Below are 14,010 nucleotides of genomic sequence, written 5' to 3' on the forward strand. Positions count from 1 at the left end.
ACAAAAGCCGCTAGTTCACCACCCGAATCAGTTTCATTACAAAATCTGGTCGAACCATTGGGTTATAAAATACTGTTGTGAAACACTTTCCTTACTAACATAGATCTTAGGCCAGACTACGGGTCATTTTGCTTAAATGGATTACCAAACCAGCAATCCAACACCACAGCCCTCTAAATTTCATCGATAAACTCAGCTTTAAAAAAAAAAAAAATTCAGAAATTCAAAAAAAAACAAAAAATTCTTTTGAATTTTGAAAATGGACAACTACCAAATTTGCAAGCTTCAAATTAAAATTGAACAGTGAAAAATAACTTTTTTGGGAAAAAAAAAATTTGTTCACAGTTCATAGAATTTTATCCTCTACAACCCAAAAGCAATGCATCATGTTTTTGGATGCCACAAGGTGGTTCCAAGGATCCTTAGTAAGGTTGAAATCCTTACTAACTTAGTAAGACTAGAAGGACTTAATACTAAATATTTAAACACACAAAATGAATATAGATGCACATTGTTGTTAACTTACATACAGACCTGAATACTGAAGTAACATTTCCATCACCTATTGGAATGTCTTCAATGTTTCCATCTTTTGGGGACAAGTCCTCACCATATATAGCAGTGATAGTTGAATTTCGGCACAATCACCTGTAAGATAGATACAACACCCTTCCCATTTCTATACTCCACATATATAAAAAAAAAAATAACAATTTAGGTTTTCTATGTAACCACTCAATGAGAAATAGTTCACACACAATAATTATACTTGAGACTCCTTCGAGAACAAGGAGCCACGGGGGCTATCGAACTTTATTCAGTCCTTTTTTTTCAGAGGTGACTCCAACGACAACATTGCTCACCTACATAATTCAGAAGTTGATCAAGAATTTTGATTTATTTAAGAGGAAAAATAATCCTTCTTTTGTTTTCTGGTAGTTAAAATATGAGAGATTCTATTACACACCAAATTTTGCTAACACCACCCCCAATTCATATGTATATCACCAAATAATTAGCACACACTTGGGATGCTGTTAGTAAAAGTTGGTGTGGCAATAGAGACTTTCTAAAATATCATCAAAAGAAAGGCTGTGTATGAGTTGCCAGGTAAGGAAGTAAGGGAGGAGAAGAATTACCAACTTGCCACTTTCGTCCACTGACATAGGATTCTCAACAACAACAGTTTGGCTATGGGAGTGTTGCAACGGCTGCAGTGGATAAAAGAGAAGGTCCAATAAGAGTTACTATGCCTTAAAATATGTTAACTGATCTCTCAGCCACCAAGCAAAAAGTATAAGAAAAAGTTTGACTTACTGTTGAAGTAGACGGCATAGATGTAGGCATGGTAACCCCATTAGGTCTTTGGGAAGGGGTTGGCACCCTCATGTTACCCATCTACAAAATGAGATTGAAATACAAATTAAAACAGAAAGATTGGACAAGACATAGCTGCAAAAATTGTACCGAGTGCATGAGGCACTGTGATTGGGTACCTCAGCTCAAGCCACAAAGGTTGTTGAGGAAAGAAATGAGGTGCCCAAGGTTGTTTTGTGAAAAGAAATTGCGACAAGTTGTTTAGCATCATTATATATATAATAAGCACAAAAGGTAAGTGGTTAGTATTTAGTATGTAAAAGCGGGTTTTGAGCTCAGGTTGTGGCATCATCACTCAGACTTGAACCAACTTAGCAAGCTGGCACACTGCAAATGAGTTTTGTTTTTTTCTTTTTTTCTTTTTTTTTTGGGGGGGGGGGGGGGGGGGGATGAGGAGAGGGCGGGGGGATAAAGAGAGAGAGAAGAATCTTATGAACTTATACTTACCCCAATGTTTGTAACATAATGACACACTGCACATTTGACAGATGGCGCACCGTATGGGTACATAAGCATTGTGTGGCACTGACCACAGTTCACATGCGCAACTTGATTTGATGCTTTACATGCATAACAAGAAAAAAAATTAAAAATTGTTAGACCGTTGAACAAGTAAATGAGAAGGGCAAAAGTAACATCATGACAAGTAGGATCATGAATGCCCCATAGTAAGAGAACATATTAAAGAGACTAACAGGAGAATTGATCTTTACGTGGAATCCGTGTCTATTTCACAAGAAAAGAATTCTAAGATCACTGATAGTTGGATGCTTATAGCATTTTTTTTTTTTTAATTTTTTATACATAGGGTATTGGAAGTAGGAGTAGTCCTTCTGAATATGCCCAGTCACAACAAACGGGTGTATCAGGTCTAATTGGGGTTTATGATAAGAAGTTGATGTTAGGTAACAAATAATGTAAAGAAGGAAATATTTTGCACTATTAGTTTGTAAATAATAGACCTGGTCTTGCAAGGTTAATTGTGTGACAGCAGGAGCATCTCACACTTGTTGCTCCACGAGTATACATCAGCAATGTCCGGCAACCTCCACATACAATCTGTGACATTTCCATTCCTGCATGTAGTATGAAAAACAAAATTATAAACAATATTTTATAAAAGAAGCCACCAGAGAGATTTCAAGTCCTGATAAGAAACAGTCTAAAACTGATTTCGTAAATCAGAAACTTTAGACATCTAGTAAGAAATTGATTTAGTTAACTTCTGCACACCTATTTCACTTGCATTCGCTCCTTAATCTCTCTAAAATATAAAGCAACACTAAATGCCAGCTTGTAGAGAGTATCCAACCTATGCATTCTTTACTTCTTTGAGGCAGTGTCCTGGCTCCAGGTCAACTTGAGGAAGAGTTTTCTTGTAGGAACTCACAATGACAAGGCGGTATTTTCGTAAAGAATGCATTATTGCAAGGAATATGTGGAATGTGGAGATAGAAAGAATGGAAAGGAAATTGGGTGAGCGGTTGAACAGCAAGGAAGAAATTCAATTTGAGCAACATAAGAGCAAAGAAGAAACCTCATTTCGTAATTCAGGTGTGGACCAAACAAGTATGACAAGTTAAGTCCAAGAAGATTAAGAATGAAGAATAGAGTGCTTATGGGAAGGTGCCAACTTGCTAAGTTGGTTAAAGTTTGAGCATTGATACCACAACCGGGGTTCAAAACCAGCCTTTATCTATTGATTACTAGCAACTAACTCGCTTCCTAATAAAAAATAAATAAATAAACAAAGAGTGGGTTTATGTGGAAATGGTCATGGATATCTAGTAAGGAATATAATGCTCTATGGTGACAAGTCAATTGGCCACAAATACAGTGTTAAATAGGAATTGGAGGTTACAACTTCTTATGGTATGGAATGTTTGAAAGACAATATGAGGATTCACAAGGATGACCAACATCGAGATTGTGGAGAGATCATAAATAAATAAAAAATCATCAAACAGTATTCCTACAACACCAAGATTGAGTCACTCGAAGAAACCTAGAGATGACCAACATTCCATTGAAGTTACATTAATTATACACTAATCAAAATATTTCCATTTCAAGGGAGAAAAAAATAGGACACTGAAACTGAAACTGAAATTTACAACTTTGTGCATAACATGGTTAAAATAATAGGTACCATAATGGTTTTCAATCATATTACATCACACGTAAATAAAATCCAAAAAGATGACAAGCATTACTTACCATCATATCGGTTATGAAAATCATCATAACGTTATTTTCATAACTTTATAATGCATAGATTTTATTTATAATAATTCCATTGTATTTTAAACATTTATCTACTTTCTGTTAGGAAATATATTTAAATATTTTTGTTTACATTTCTTTTATAAGTAATTGCTTACATTTAATAACAAAATATACAAGTATTAAAGAATTAGTAGGACACACCACCGCAATTGTAAAGAATAAGAATTAGTAATATCACTCCTTTATTCTCATTATTTTGCTACACAACCTTTTTTGAAAGAACAGTTAAAAGAAAATTGTGCGTTAGTGAATAAATATACATATAACATAGCCACTTAAATTCTAAAAAAGTGAATGGCCAGAAAAGTACCCGGTGAAGGGACTGACGTAATTGTATTGCATATTGCACAGCAAACATTTGCAGCTCCCCTGGGATAAAGAAGAACGCTCCTACACCCGTTGCACACAAGCTGGCTCTGCATAACTGAAATGTCAAAAGGTCAATAAATTGTGTTGAAAAGGGAGAGAAGAAAGAATCGGAGGTCCTAAGTTTTACAGGTGTTGATTAACATTTATTAAGTAGGGTGTTGAGGTATACAGACATGAGTGACTTATTTGCTGAGTTGTCATGAGTTGTTACACATGTAATCTTTACTAACTAATAACAAACAATTGTTTTTTAAAAGAAAAAAGAAAGATATTGACAACCCAATACATCAAGAAAGCCTTATCCCAACTATTTGGGATTGTCTACACAATCCCTCTACCATTATTTCACTTTATTTAGGGCTTTCTTACTACCCCCAGCCATGCCTATTTTGTCGTCTTCTCTCCTTTTTGGCCTTCAATTTATCTTCTTTCCTTAAGGCTTCCAATTGGCTTTTACAATTTTAAGTTTCTCTCATCAGCCTAAAAGGCATTATTATTTAATATTTACTTAATATTGACTATATTATTAGAGAAATTTTATAAGATTTTAAGGTAGACTTCAATCAGTAAGAAATAGGAATGTGATTCATGGAGGTGTACGAAAGTGTACAGGATTAATGAAAAGAAAAATGATGGGAACAGCAAAAAGATCTCTCAACAATCTTAAGAGGGGTTCCCCAAGGAATATGAGAGAGTTTGGATAGCTTCTCTCATCTGCCCCAAAGAATTCATCAAATACCTTTGAAAAACCATCTTAGATGTGTCCCAACAATTCTTGTAGAATGAGAAAAAGAAACCATCTGGAACCTTGTCCCTCTCAATGGACCAAATCACAGCAAAAACTTCCTTTTTTCTTGAAACCTTGTCCCAAGTAATCTCGCCTCATTTCCCCCCAAAAAGTGATATCCAAGCCATCAAAAGTCAGTCGATTTATCCTTCTAAAATGCAAAGTCCCACATAGAAATTACATATCTCCTTTATAAACGCATCGACCTCTTCCACCAAATATATATATATATATATATATACTACTAAACTTTGTTATGCACTTTGCGTTTGCAAAACATGTACAGAACATTATGGGTAACACCATAGCCAAAGTTTTTGTCTTATATGGGTTAAAAGTTTCGGGATGGGCTGATTTTTGGTGAGGATGATCTCTATGGTGAGGAGATCATCCTCACCAAAAATCAGCCCATTCCGAAACTTCTAACCCCATCAAAACTGGTTTTAAAAAAATGGACGATTTACGATTCTTCAAATTGTTTTGATGGGATTTGAACTTTCGGAATGGGATGATTTGCGGTGAGAATGATCTCCTCACCATATAGATCATTCTCACCAAAAATCAGCTCATTCCAAAACTTTTAACCCATATAAGACAAAAAAAAAGATAAACATTCTCAATCTCTTATTGATTCCCATGCCTCAAAACACTCCTTGTTCAGTACTTTCAATTTCTCTTTCAACATTTTTAGCTTTAACCATAAGTAATATTGTACCTACCCCTAGCTTCAAAGAATCCTACCACTTCTTTAGCTTTTGTTAACAGTTGGTTCTTCCGTTCCAGCCACATGTTCTACAAAAGTCTCTGTAAGGATGACACCCTCTTTTTAAAGTTGGTAATAAAGATATGTCCATTTCCCAACTTCATTTTGCAAATGACACCACCTTTTTTGTTAGAGCTTCAATAGTCAGCTCAATTTCCTTTGAAATTTTCTTTGGTTCTTTGAGGTGGTTTCAAACTATAGAATTAATTTGGCCAAAAGCAAGATAATGGTGGTCGGCAAAGAGGAGCATGTTGAGACCCTAGAAAAGACTTTGGAATGTACTGTTGATGACTTCCTAGGTTCTTATCTAGTTCTTCCTATCAGGAGGAGCTAACACTCTCAAAGATTATATTGGACCCCAGTCATTGAGAGGTTCATGAAGCGACTTCCATCTTGGAAATCTCGATGATATTTCTCAACGAAGGGTAAGATGGTCTTCTCATTCCATTCCAATGTGTATTGTGAACCTGTTGCATAAGCTCACCAAAGATTTCATTAATGGACTACAAGGTTGTTAGCTATCCCAAAATAGTGGGTTGAATTAGAGGTCAAGAATATCAAAGTCATTAATAATACTTTGTTGGTAAATGGCTTTGGAGATTTGGTGAGGAGATTTCTAACCTCTAGAGATTGGTGATATGCATTAAGTTTGGTAGCAAAGACTTTGATGATGATGGTAGCAAGGACTTTGAGTTGCTAATAACGCAGCCCATGACTATTAAGATTGCAATGTTTGGAAAGGAGTGTAGAATGGTTTCATTTTTTCAAATGGCTTTGATTCGAAGACTGGAAAAGGTGATAAAATTCATTTATGTTAGAACAGACGGTGTGGTGAGGTAGTATTTTGCAAGAAGTTGTCACCTTTGCTAGTAATTATTGTTAAGAAGGATCATCGGATGTAATCCTTTGTGATAGATGACAAACCCAAATCTTGGGATTTAGGTGTCAATAGGAATCTTAACAATTGGGCAATTGACCATGGCTAGTTTTCCTACTCATATAGATTATCACCACAACATCCCCACGGTGAAAGTTTTTGGATAAGGTCTTACCATTTTATTTTTGTTCTCATCTTCCCTCCCAACTTTATTGGCTTCTCCAGCTCATTGTGTGTGGGATTCAAGAATCCCCTCTAAAATATCATCATTTGTTCAGACCACCTCTTTAGACAAGATTTCAATAAAGGATCACCTTAGTTCTTCTAAGAGGGTCATCATAGATTTATGTTCAATGTGTAAATCAAGTATCAAATCAGTAAACCGTCCTTTTTTTTTTCCATTGTAATTTAGCTAGGCCTATTTGGAAATTGTTTCTCTCTTTTTGGTATGTAAATTTGTTACCGGGATTGATCTTCTCATCCAAGTTTTTTCCCAAGAAGGTGCATTTTATGGAAATTCCTTTTTAATACTTACCAAGGCCTATGGAAAGAAATAAATGCCAAGCTTTTCGAGATTGAAAACATTATTCCTGATATCTAATTTTATAAGTGAGCTGAACAGTTCAAGGAGTGCAAAGATTCATTTTTGAAAATTTTGTTTCATAGTAAATGGAAGTTATCAACAACCTCCAATTACGCCTATCTTGTTTTTCTTTCTCATCATTAGTTCTTGTAAGCCAGGTGCATATTTCTTTGTCTTCCAATAAAATTTTCACTTATCAAAAGAAAATCTCAAAATGTTCAATTTGTGATCTTCAATTGACTTTATTAACACTTCCTTGAATTACATTCAAGAGATGCTCCCACTTGAAGATGATAATGAACATATCCAATCAACAAGAAGTTAGATCCTCTTGATGATTGACCAAGTATATCATGCACCATTCATCGGATGTGGATTGGGATAGTGAAAGCAGATATGAACACATTCTCAACATCAGAAGACGTGACTCTAAACAAAATTGAATGGATGAAGAGAATTCTTTTAGCTGATCCCAAAATTTAGGATAAGGCTTTGATGATGACGACGATTCATGGAAATAGGCATAAGCTCATTTTTTGTCACAAAAACAAAACATCTCTCATGCAAGTTGTCACCATGCTTTATTCCGACTGAAATGAGGATCTCATGACGTTAAAGTCTACCCAAGACAAGACAAGAATTTCCAATAAGCTATCATTACATCCAACTCTTCCCATAGGCTCTCATACCATCAAAAGCAACTACAGAATATTGGGCCAATCAAATGGAAAGACATTATCTCCAAACTTAGAATAAGAAAAAGTTACATCGCAACAAAAAGATTAACTCTAAGAGATGAGATGATCTGAGAAGAGAAATAGGAATCAAAAGCTTTCATATAATCCACTCAAAAGACATAGATTGACCAAGTTTTCATCAACTTTGAAGAGGTATTACCCTTCTTTGTCAAGATGCTAAAGAGTATTGCAATTCCCAAAGTTCAACATGATTAATGGGACCACCAACCCCTCAAAATAGGTACTTTGCCATAGATAGATGAGGCATTCTAGGAGCATGTTATTTTATGAATTGTCTCTTTCCAATAACGGTTTTGCTTTCTACAAACTCCCCAAAGTAACCTTGAAGAACTTCAACGACATAATGATCATCTTCCTAGTGCAATATGCAAGTAAGAAAAAGCAAATAAACAATCGATAAGAATGGATAATATATTACTCTAAAAGAGATGGAGGGACCTATAAAAATTTTAACAAGCATTCCCAAATATCATATCAACAACGGAAGGAACAAAACAATACTATAGTTGTGATAGTTTATAGAAATGATCAATGAATTCTTACTAAAGAAACTCTTAAGAAACTGCATCTGCTCGTTATGCATGAGGAGAAATAAGTAAAAGATGAAAGGAGATCAAAAAAAAAAAAAGGTGAGGTCCATCATAAATATTGCCTTAGCATAAAATGACCCAACATAAAATTAGGCCTATCATAAATATTGACTCATCCAAAAAAAAAAAATTAGGTCCATCATAAATATTGCATCAACATAAAATGACCCACTTATGAAATAATTTTTAATTATTTTTTTGGATAATTATACACGTACCAAATAACTTAGAGATAGAGAGAAATTCTAGTGAGAAGTTTGGCCATACAAGGTACAAAATTTATGAAGGTTTCAAAATTATAAACAATAGAAGTGATCCATGAACAACTTAAGCCTAAAATAGAAATGCTCCTGACTCTAACTTGAAGATGCAACATTGTAACACTTGAAATAAGGTTGCACGGTAGATCATACTCATTCTAATCCAACTTTCAATGTAATCAAATTCAAAATAGCTCAATGTTAAATCATTTTGATGTAGATAGACTTGCCAACACTAATCTTAACGCCCATGATCGAGTTAAAAAGCGTTGAAGAAAGAAATCAGCAACATTGACCGAGTCAAATCAGTCAAAATCAAGTCAACTTGGTCCAATCTTTGACTAATCCACAAGACTTAGTCCAACTTCTCTTAGGACTCTTTCTTTTATTGAGTTTATAGTTTTTGAGTTGCTTAAGTTGTCCTAGGTAGTCTCTATTTCAATTCTAGAAAGTTTACTTTCCTACTTAGTTTATAATTTGTTTATGTTTAAAATTTATTTTTATTCTTTAGGTTATAACTAGAAGTCCTTTTAGATGTTCAAATTGAATTTTAATAGGATTAGAAGGTTAGTAATATGCTATAGAGAGATTAGGAATTTACTTTTTAGTATTTTAGAAGGTTTCTAAGTTGTTATAGAGTTATCTATATAAAGAACTCCAATAAAAAAAATTCAATAAATTAGTTTTTTTTTAAGATTGATTAATAAAAGAAAAATAAGAGACTTATTCCCTTTCTTTGTTTTTTATTTTATTTTAAGTATAAGAATCCAATATTGGTTCTTAATTTTAGTGTTTGCGATTGACTTCCATCAATCTCAAACTTAGATTAAAGTTTCTAGTCTGTTTTCCTCGACATAGAGATTCTTCATTACTTCTAGTTCTTGGGATTTCACCGTAGAACCAAATTTTTAACATAAACTCTAATTTGTGTTCTACCCTACATCACATTTGAAATGAGTTAGAAGTACATGCAATGGAAGGTTTATAACTTTGTGTGAATATGATAATGAGATGTAAAACCTGGATGAAAATACCATTTTTACCTATTAAAAAAATATCAGTTTAACAATGAAAACGTGGGGAATAAATTAAAACATATCTTTGGCAATTACTAGCTTTGTAAAATGGTTTGGCATGAAATGGAAGTATTATATGTGACAAAGGCATGAATTGTATGATCCATCAAGGTCCAAAAGGAGAGGATTCTACCAAAGAAAACACAATGCAGCATAAAAACAATCAAGAGTAACTAACTACAATTATATAACTGCAATTAGTGAGTCGATCTTTGTAATTATATAACACATGGCACTTTGTGGGGACAAAATCAGTTAGTTGTGATATACGTCGATGCACCATGTTTTCTTTGATCTCCCTAACAGTAACCAACAGCAAACAAACTGTACAGCAAAACCACATTCACTTCAACTCTCTCTCTCCACCATTCGAAAACTTCTAGACTTATTTCTTCAAGTAGAAAATGATCTTGAAGCAAAGCTGCATGCTTAGGAGATCGATCTACGCTCAAGCATTTCTGAATAGTAGAGGTAAAATCACTCCAAGATTCAACAATTTCTTCACCAACGCAAACATTGATGCATTTTTTTTTTTTTTTTACTAAAGTAAATCATGTTGTTTTTTTTAGGGTTTATCTTATGACAATTTGATTTGATCTCAAATCAGTGAGAAAATGAGAGATAAATCCTAAGTATTCTTTTGAAAATCAAGCTAAAGCTCTAATTTCTGTTTAGAAATCTGAAAAACTGAATTATAATGAAGGTTACACCTCTATTTATAAACTAACAACGAACTAACTTTAACAACTACCTAACAAACTCCAACAAACTACTTATAAACTAATAAATATTCTCTCAAGAGTGTTTACCAAATTCACAAACTCACTCGGATTACGACTTCCTTGGAATTTTGGAAGCTCAATCTTGATGTTAATGCTCCCACTTGTGTTCATATCTCTCGCCAACATGTCTATCCCTTTGAGGAGTACCAAAAGGATTCTCAAAATTGTAATGGACTAATCAGATGTCTCTCTCATGGAAGAGAGCTGTTGGAGCATTCTTAACTATCACCTCTGAATGTTGAACTAAGCATAAGACAACAGACTTTGGAAGTTGGCGAGTTATCAACTCGCATGAGTTGTCCTTCTAAATGCACAAATCTTAGAAACCCGCGTAGGTTGCCAACTCTCACACATAACTCTCGATTATCAAACACACCCTCAAAGAAAGCATTTAAACGAATCGCTTCATGGCCATACACCACAGAGAGATAAATTGCTTAAAGTTAAAACACTCAAAGAAACACATAAATTTCTTCAAATCAACGATCTATTAAACCCTATGCAATCAAACCAAATTCTAAAAAAACACTTAATTGATCAAATGCCGCAACAAAGAAAATCAAATCATCTTGACCGTACAGTTACCAACTCAACAAACACTAATTATAAAAATAAAAAATTTCTAAATCAAAAGGTAATAAATCCTAAAACAAGAACACGATTTACTTTAGTAATTGAAAAAAAACTAAAAAAATGCATCAATGTTTGCGTTAGTGAAGAAATTGTTGAATTTTGGAGCGATTTTACCTCTACTACTCGGAAATACTCGAGCTTAGATCAATATCCTTAAGCATGCAGTTTTATTCCAATATCGTTTTCTACTCGAAGAAATAACACTACATGTTTCTGAATGGTGGAAAAGGGGAGGGGGAGAGAGAGTGGAAGTTGAAGCGAAGGTGGTTTTGTTGTGGAGTTTGTTTGCAATTGGTTATCAGAGAAAGCAAGGTGCATCAACATACATCATGATTAATTGAGTTTGTCCCTACAAAGTGCCACATGCACTCAGATTTGGGCAAAGGTAGATATTTTCGATTTAGAGTTGATCTTTGTAGTTCTTGGTTCTAAATACTATTGAAATGAAATACTTTAAGAATTTCACTTCTTTTTTTATGATAAAATAAATTTTATTAACAGAGATCAAAGAGACCATCCAAAGAAGCAGTACAAGACTAATCCATGCTTTTACAAACTAAGACCCATCTAAACAAAAGATCTTCGAAAAAACCCTCTAATATCATTGTACATCTTACGCTAAAAGAAAACAACACCCAAGATGCTAATGTTAACCTACTGCATGGGATGCTCATTTCTTTTAATGATCTTTTTTTCCTCTGTAAACCGTAAAAAATAGCAAAGGAAATAAGCTTCTAAAGAATGCTTTCTCTACCCTCGACGGCAGTATTCCTCCAACTTTGGAAGTGATCAAGGATCAAGTTAAAGAAATACCACAATATTTGAATAATGGGGTAGATATTGTTACCAAACCTTTCTAACAAAAAACACAATGAATGAGAAGATAGTTCACAGTCTCCACTAGACTTTCACTTAGAACAAAAAATTGACTAAAATAACACTTTTGAGCCTAAGTTGATCAACTGTGACAAGTTCGGCCAAAGATGCATTCTAAATGAAAAAAGAGACTTTTGAGGGAATTTTAAGGAACCATATCATTGAAGCAAAGAGAATAGGGCAACTTAGACCATCATTGAACATCCATATCACAAAAGAAATATTTCACATAAAACTTACCATTCCTACTACACACCCAAATTCCGAGATCCTCAACTTGATAAAAGATGGGAGAGAGTAGCCATATACTTAATTTCCCATTCGTTAAAACATCTCTTGAAATCAAGATCCCAGTGTATGCCGTCAAAAGCCATAAATCTGGAAACTGGTAACCCTTTGTCGGAGGACTTCAAGAATAATCTTGAAAAAGAAAATCCATATACCATTGATCCTCTCAAAATCAGAAACAAATCCCCTCTCCTAACCTTAAAACAAATATACTTGTGAAATTCAGAGCACGACTTACAAATGTCTTTCCAAACACTGCAACCACAGGACAAACTAACTGATCCCATTGGATCCTTTCCATATTTGACCTTGGTAACTTTCCTCCACAAACATTCATGATCAACCCCAAGTCTTTGAAGCCATTTTCGAAGCAAGGCAGAGTTTCATCAACTTGATTCTTCTAATACCAAAACTCCGTTTCTTCCAGTTGGCAAGATGGAATTTGCGACTACTACTAAAATAATTCCAACGGAAATCTCTCACCAAATTCTCCAATGATTGTTCCACCCTAGTAGGAATAGAAAACAACGATAGAAAGTAATTTGGAATGCTAGACAAAGTACTCTTGATTCTCTTTCCGCATTTAGAAAGGTATCTAGCTTTCTAGAATCCCAGCCTTCTCCTAATAACTAGGGTCCCCAATTAGAATAGATCTATATGGACCACCCCCAAGGGAAGCAGCCGGTAGATAGTCAAGAGCGACTCTACCTGACATCCTAATTGGCAATTCAAGGAAGAAACCTAGACTATCACTCACTCCAAATCCTCTCAGAGCACGCAAACTGCTCCAGATAAAATCTTATCAAAGGCTTTGACAATAAATCGAAGACCTTTGAATTTCACTTTCGATTGCCATTTTCATGATTTCTTCAACCCCAAAAACACAAAACTTCAAAAAGCAATCTTTTGTTCAACAATAGATGATTTCTAAAAGCTTCAAATATAAAAATTACGTAGATGAAAAATCTGCCTCGATCGAATATAAGGGCCCAAAATTGAGTTTGAACTTGAAACATGAGTAATTTTTGCAACCCCAAAATTAGCAATTTTACAAAGATGATGATGATGATGAGAGATAAAATTTCCTTGAATTATATAGTATTTAAATCAACAAAATTCACGATCAAAAGAGGGGGATTAAGATTTCGATTCATGATAATCTAATGTTATAATTGAGAGTGAGATTAAAGAATCACCTCTGTGAATTAGAAGATTCGATTCGATGAATCCAAAAACAACAGGAACTTGAACCTTTGGATCGAAGAAACCCTAACGAACGATCTGTTGATTAGAGAAGATTTTATCGAAGGTCTGTCTAGGTTTTGGGTTCCAGGAAATGTTCAGTTCCCAGGACCGGGCAAGGGCAGGGGGCAGGGGGCAGGGGCAGGGGAAGGGCAGGTTGAATCTGTCAATTGGGAGACTTTCGCTTCCCACGGTACCAACAAAAATTCCAAGCTAAAACTCACAAGAAAGGATGCCGACGTCTTAATCCATATTTTACTATTATTATTATTATTTATTTATTGTGGAGGGATAAATTCTCTTACCTATGAGATAACAACACGTGTCACTAAAAAATAAGAGGGTCCACACGAAGCATTCTTCAAACCTATATGTATTAGGGGTGCAACTTGGTTCGGTTGGTTCGGGTTAGAGCAAAATCAGAACCGAACTGACCAAGATCGGTTCCACTATATAAGAACCA

General features: G+C 34.6%; 1 protein-coding gene across 2 annotated transcripts; it reads right to left on the reverse strand.

Moving 5' to 3' along the window:
• Positions 1-458: 458 nt before the first annotated feature.
• LSD1 (LSD1 zinc finger family protein) lies at positions 459-13,707 on the reverse strand. Of its 2 annotated transcripts, none has more exons than XM_086420788.1 (7): positions 13,502-13,707; positions 3,974-4,087; positions 2,340-2,453; positions 1,825-1,937; positions 1,318-1,398; positions 1,140-1,211; positions 459-863 (listed from the first exon to the last, which is right to left on the reverse strand). In XM_086420788.1, the coding sequence occupies exons 2-7, from the start codon at positions 4,083-4,085 to the stop codon at positions 804-806; spliced, it is 552 nt and encodes a 183-aa protein (XP_086276914.1). In that variant the 5' UTR covers positions 4,086-4,087; positions 13,502-13,707; the 3' UTR covers positions 459-803. The 2 variants fall into 2 exon arrangements, with proteins under 2 accessions (XP_086276914.1, XP_086276915.1); XM_086420789.1 differs by lacking the exon at positions 13,502-13,707 and adding an exon at positions 7,940-8,129.
• Positions 13,708-14,010: the final 303 nt, after the last annotated feature.

Source organism: Akebia trifoliata, chromosome 13, assembly GCF_017979445.1.
Source record: "Akebia trifoliata isolate Shusen 1 chromosome 13, ASM1797944v1, whole genome shotgun sequence".
In the NCBI taxonomy this organism is placed as follows: domain Eukaryota; kingdom Viridiplantae; phylum Streptophyta; class Magnoliopsida; order Ranunculales; family Lardizabalaceae; genus Akebia; species Akebia trifoliata.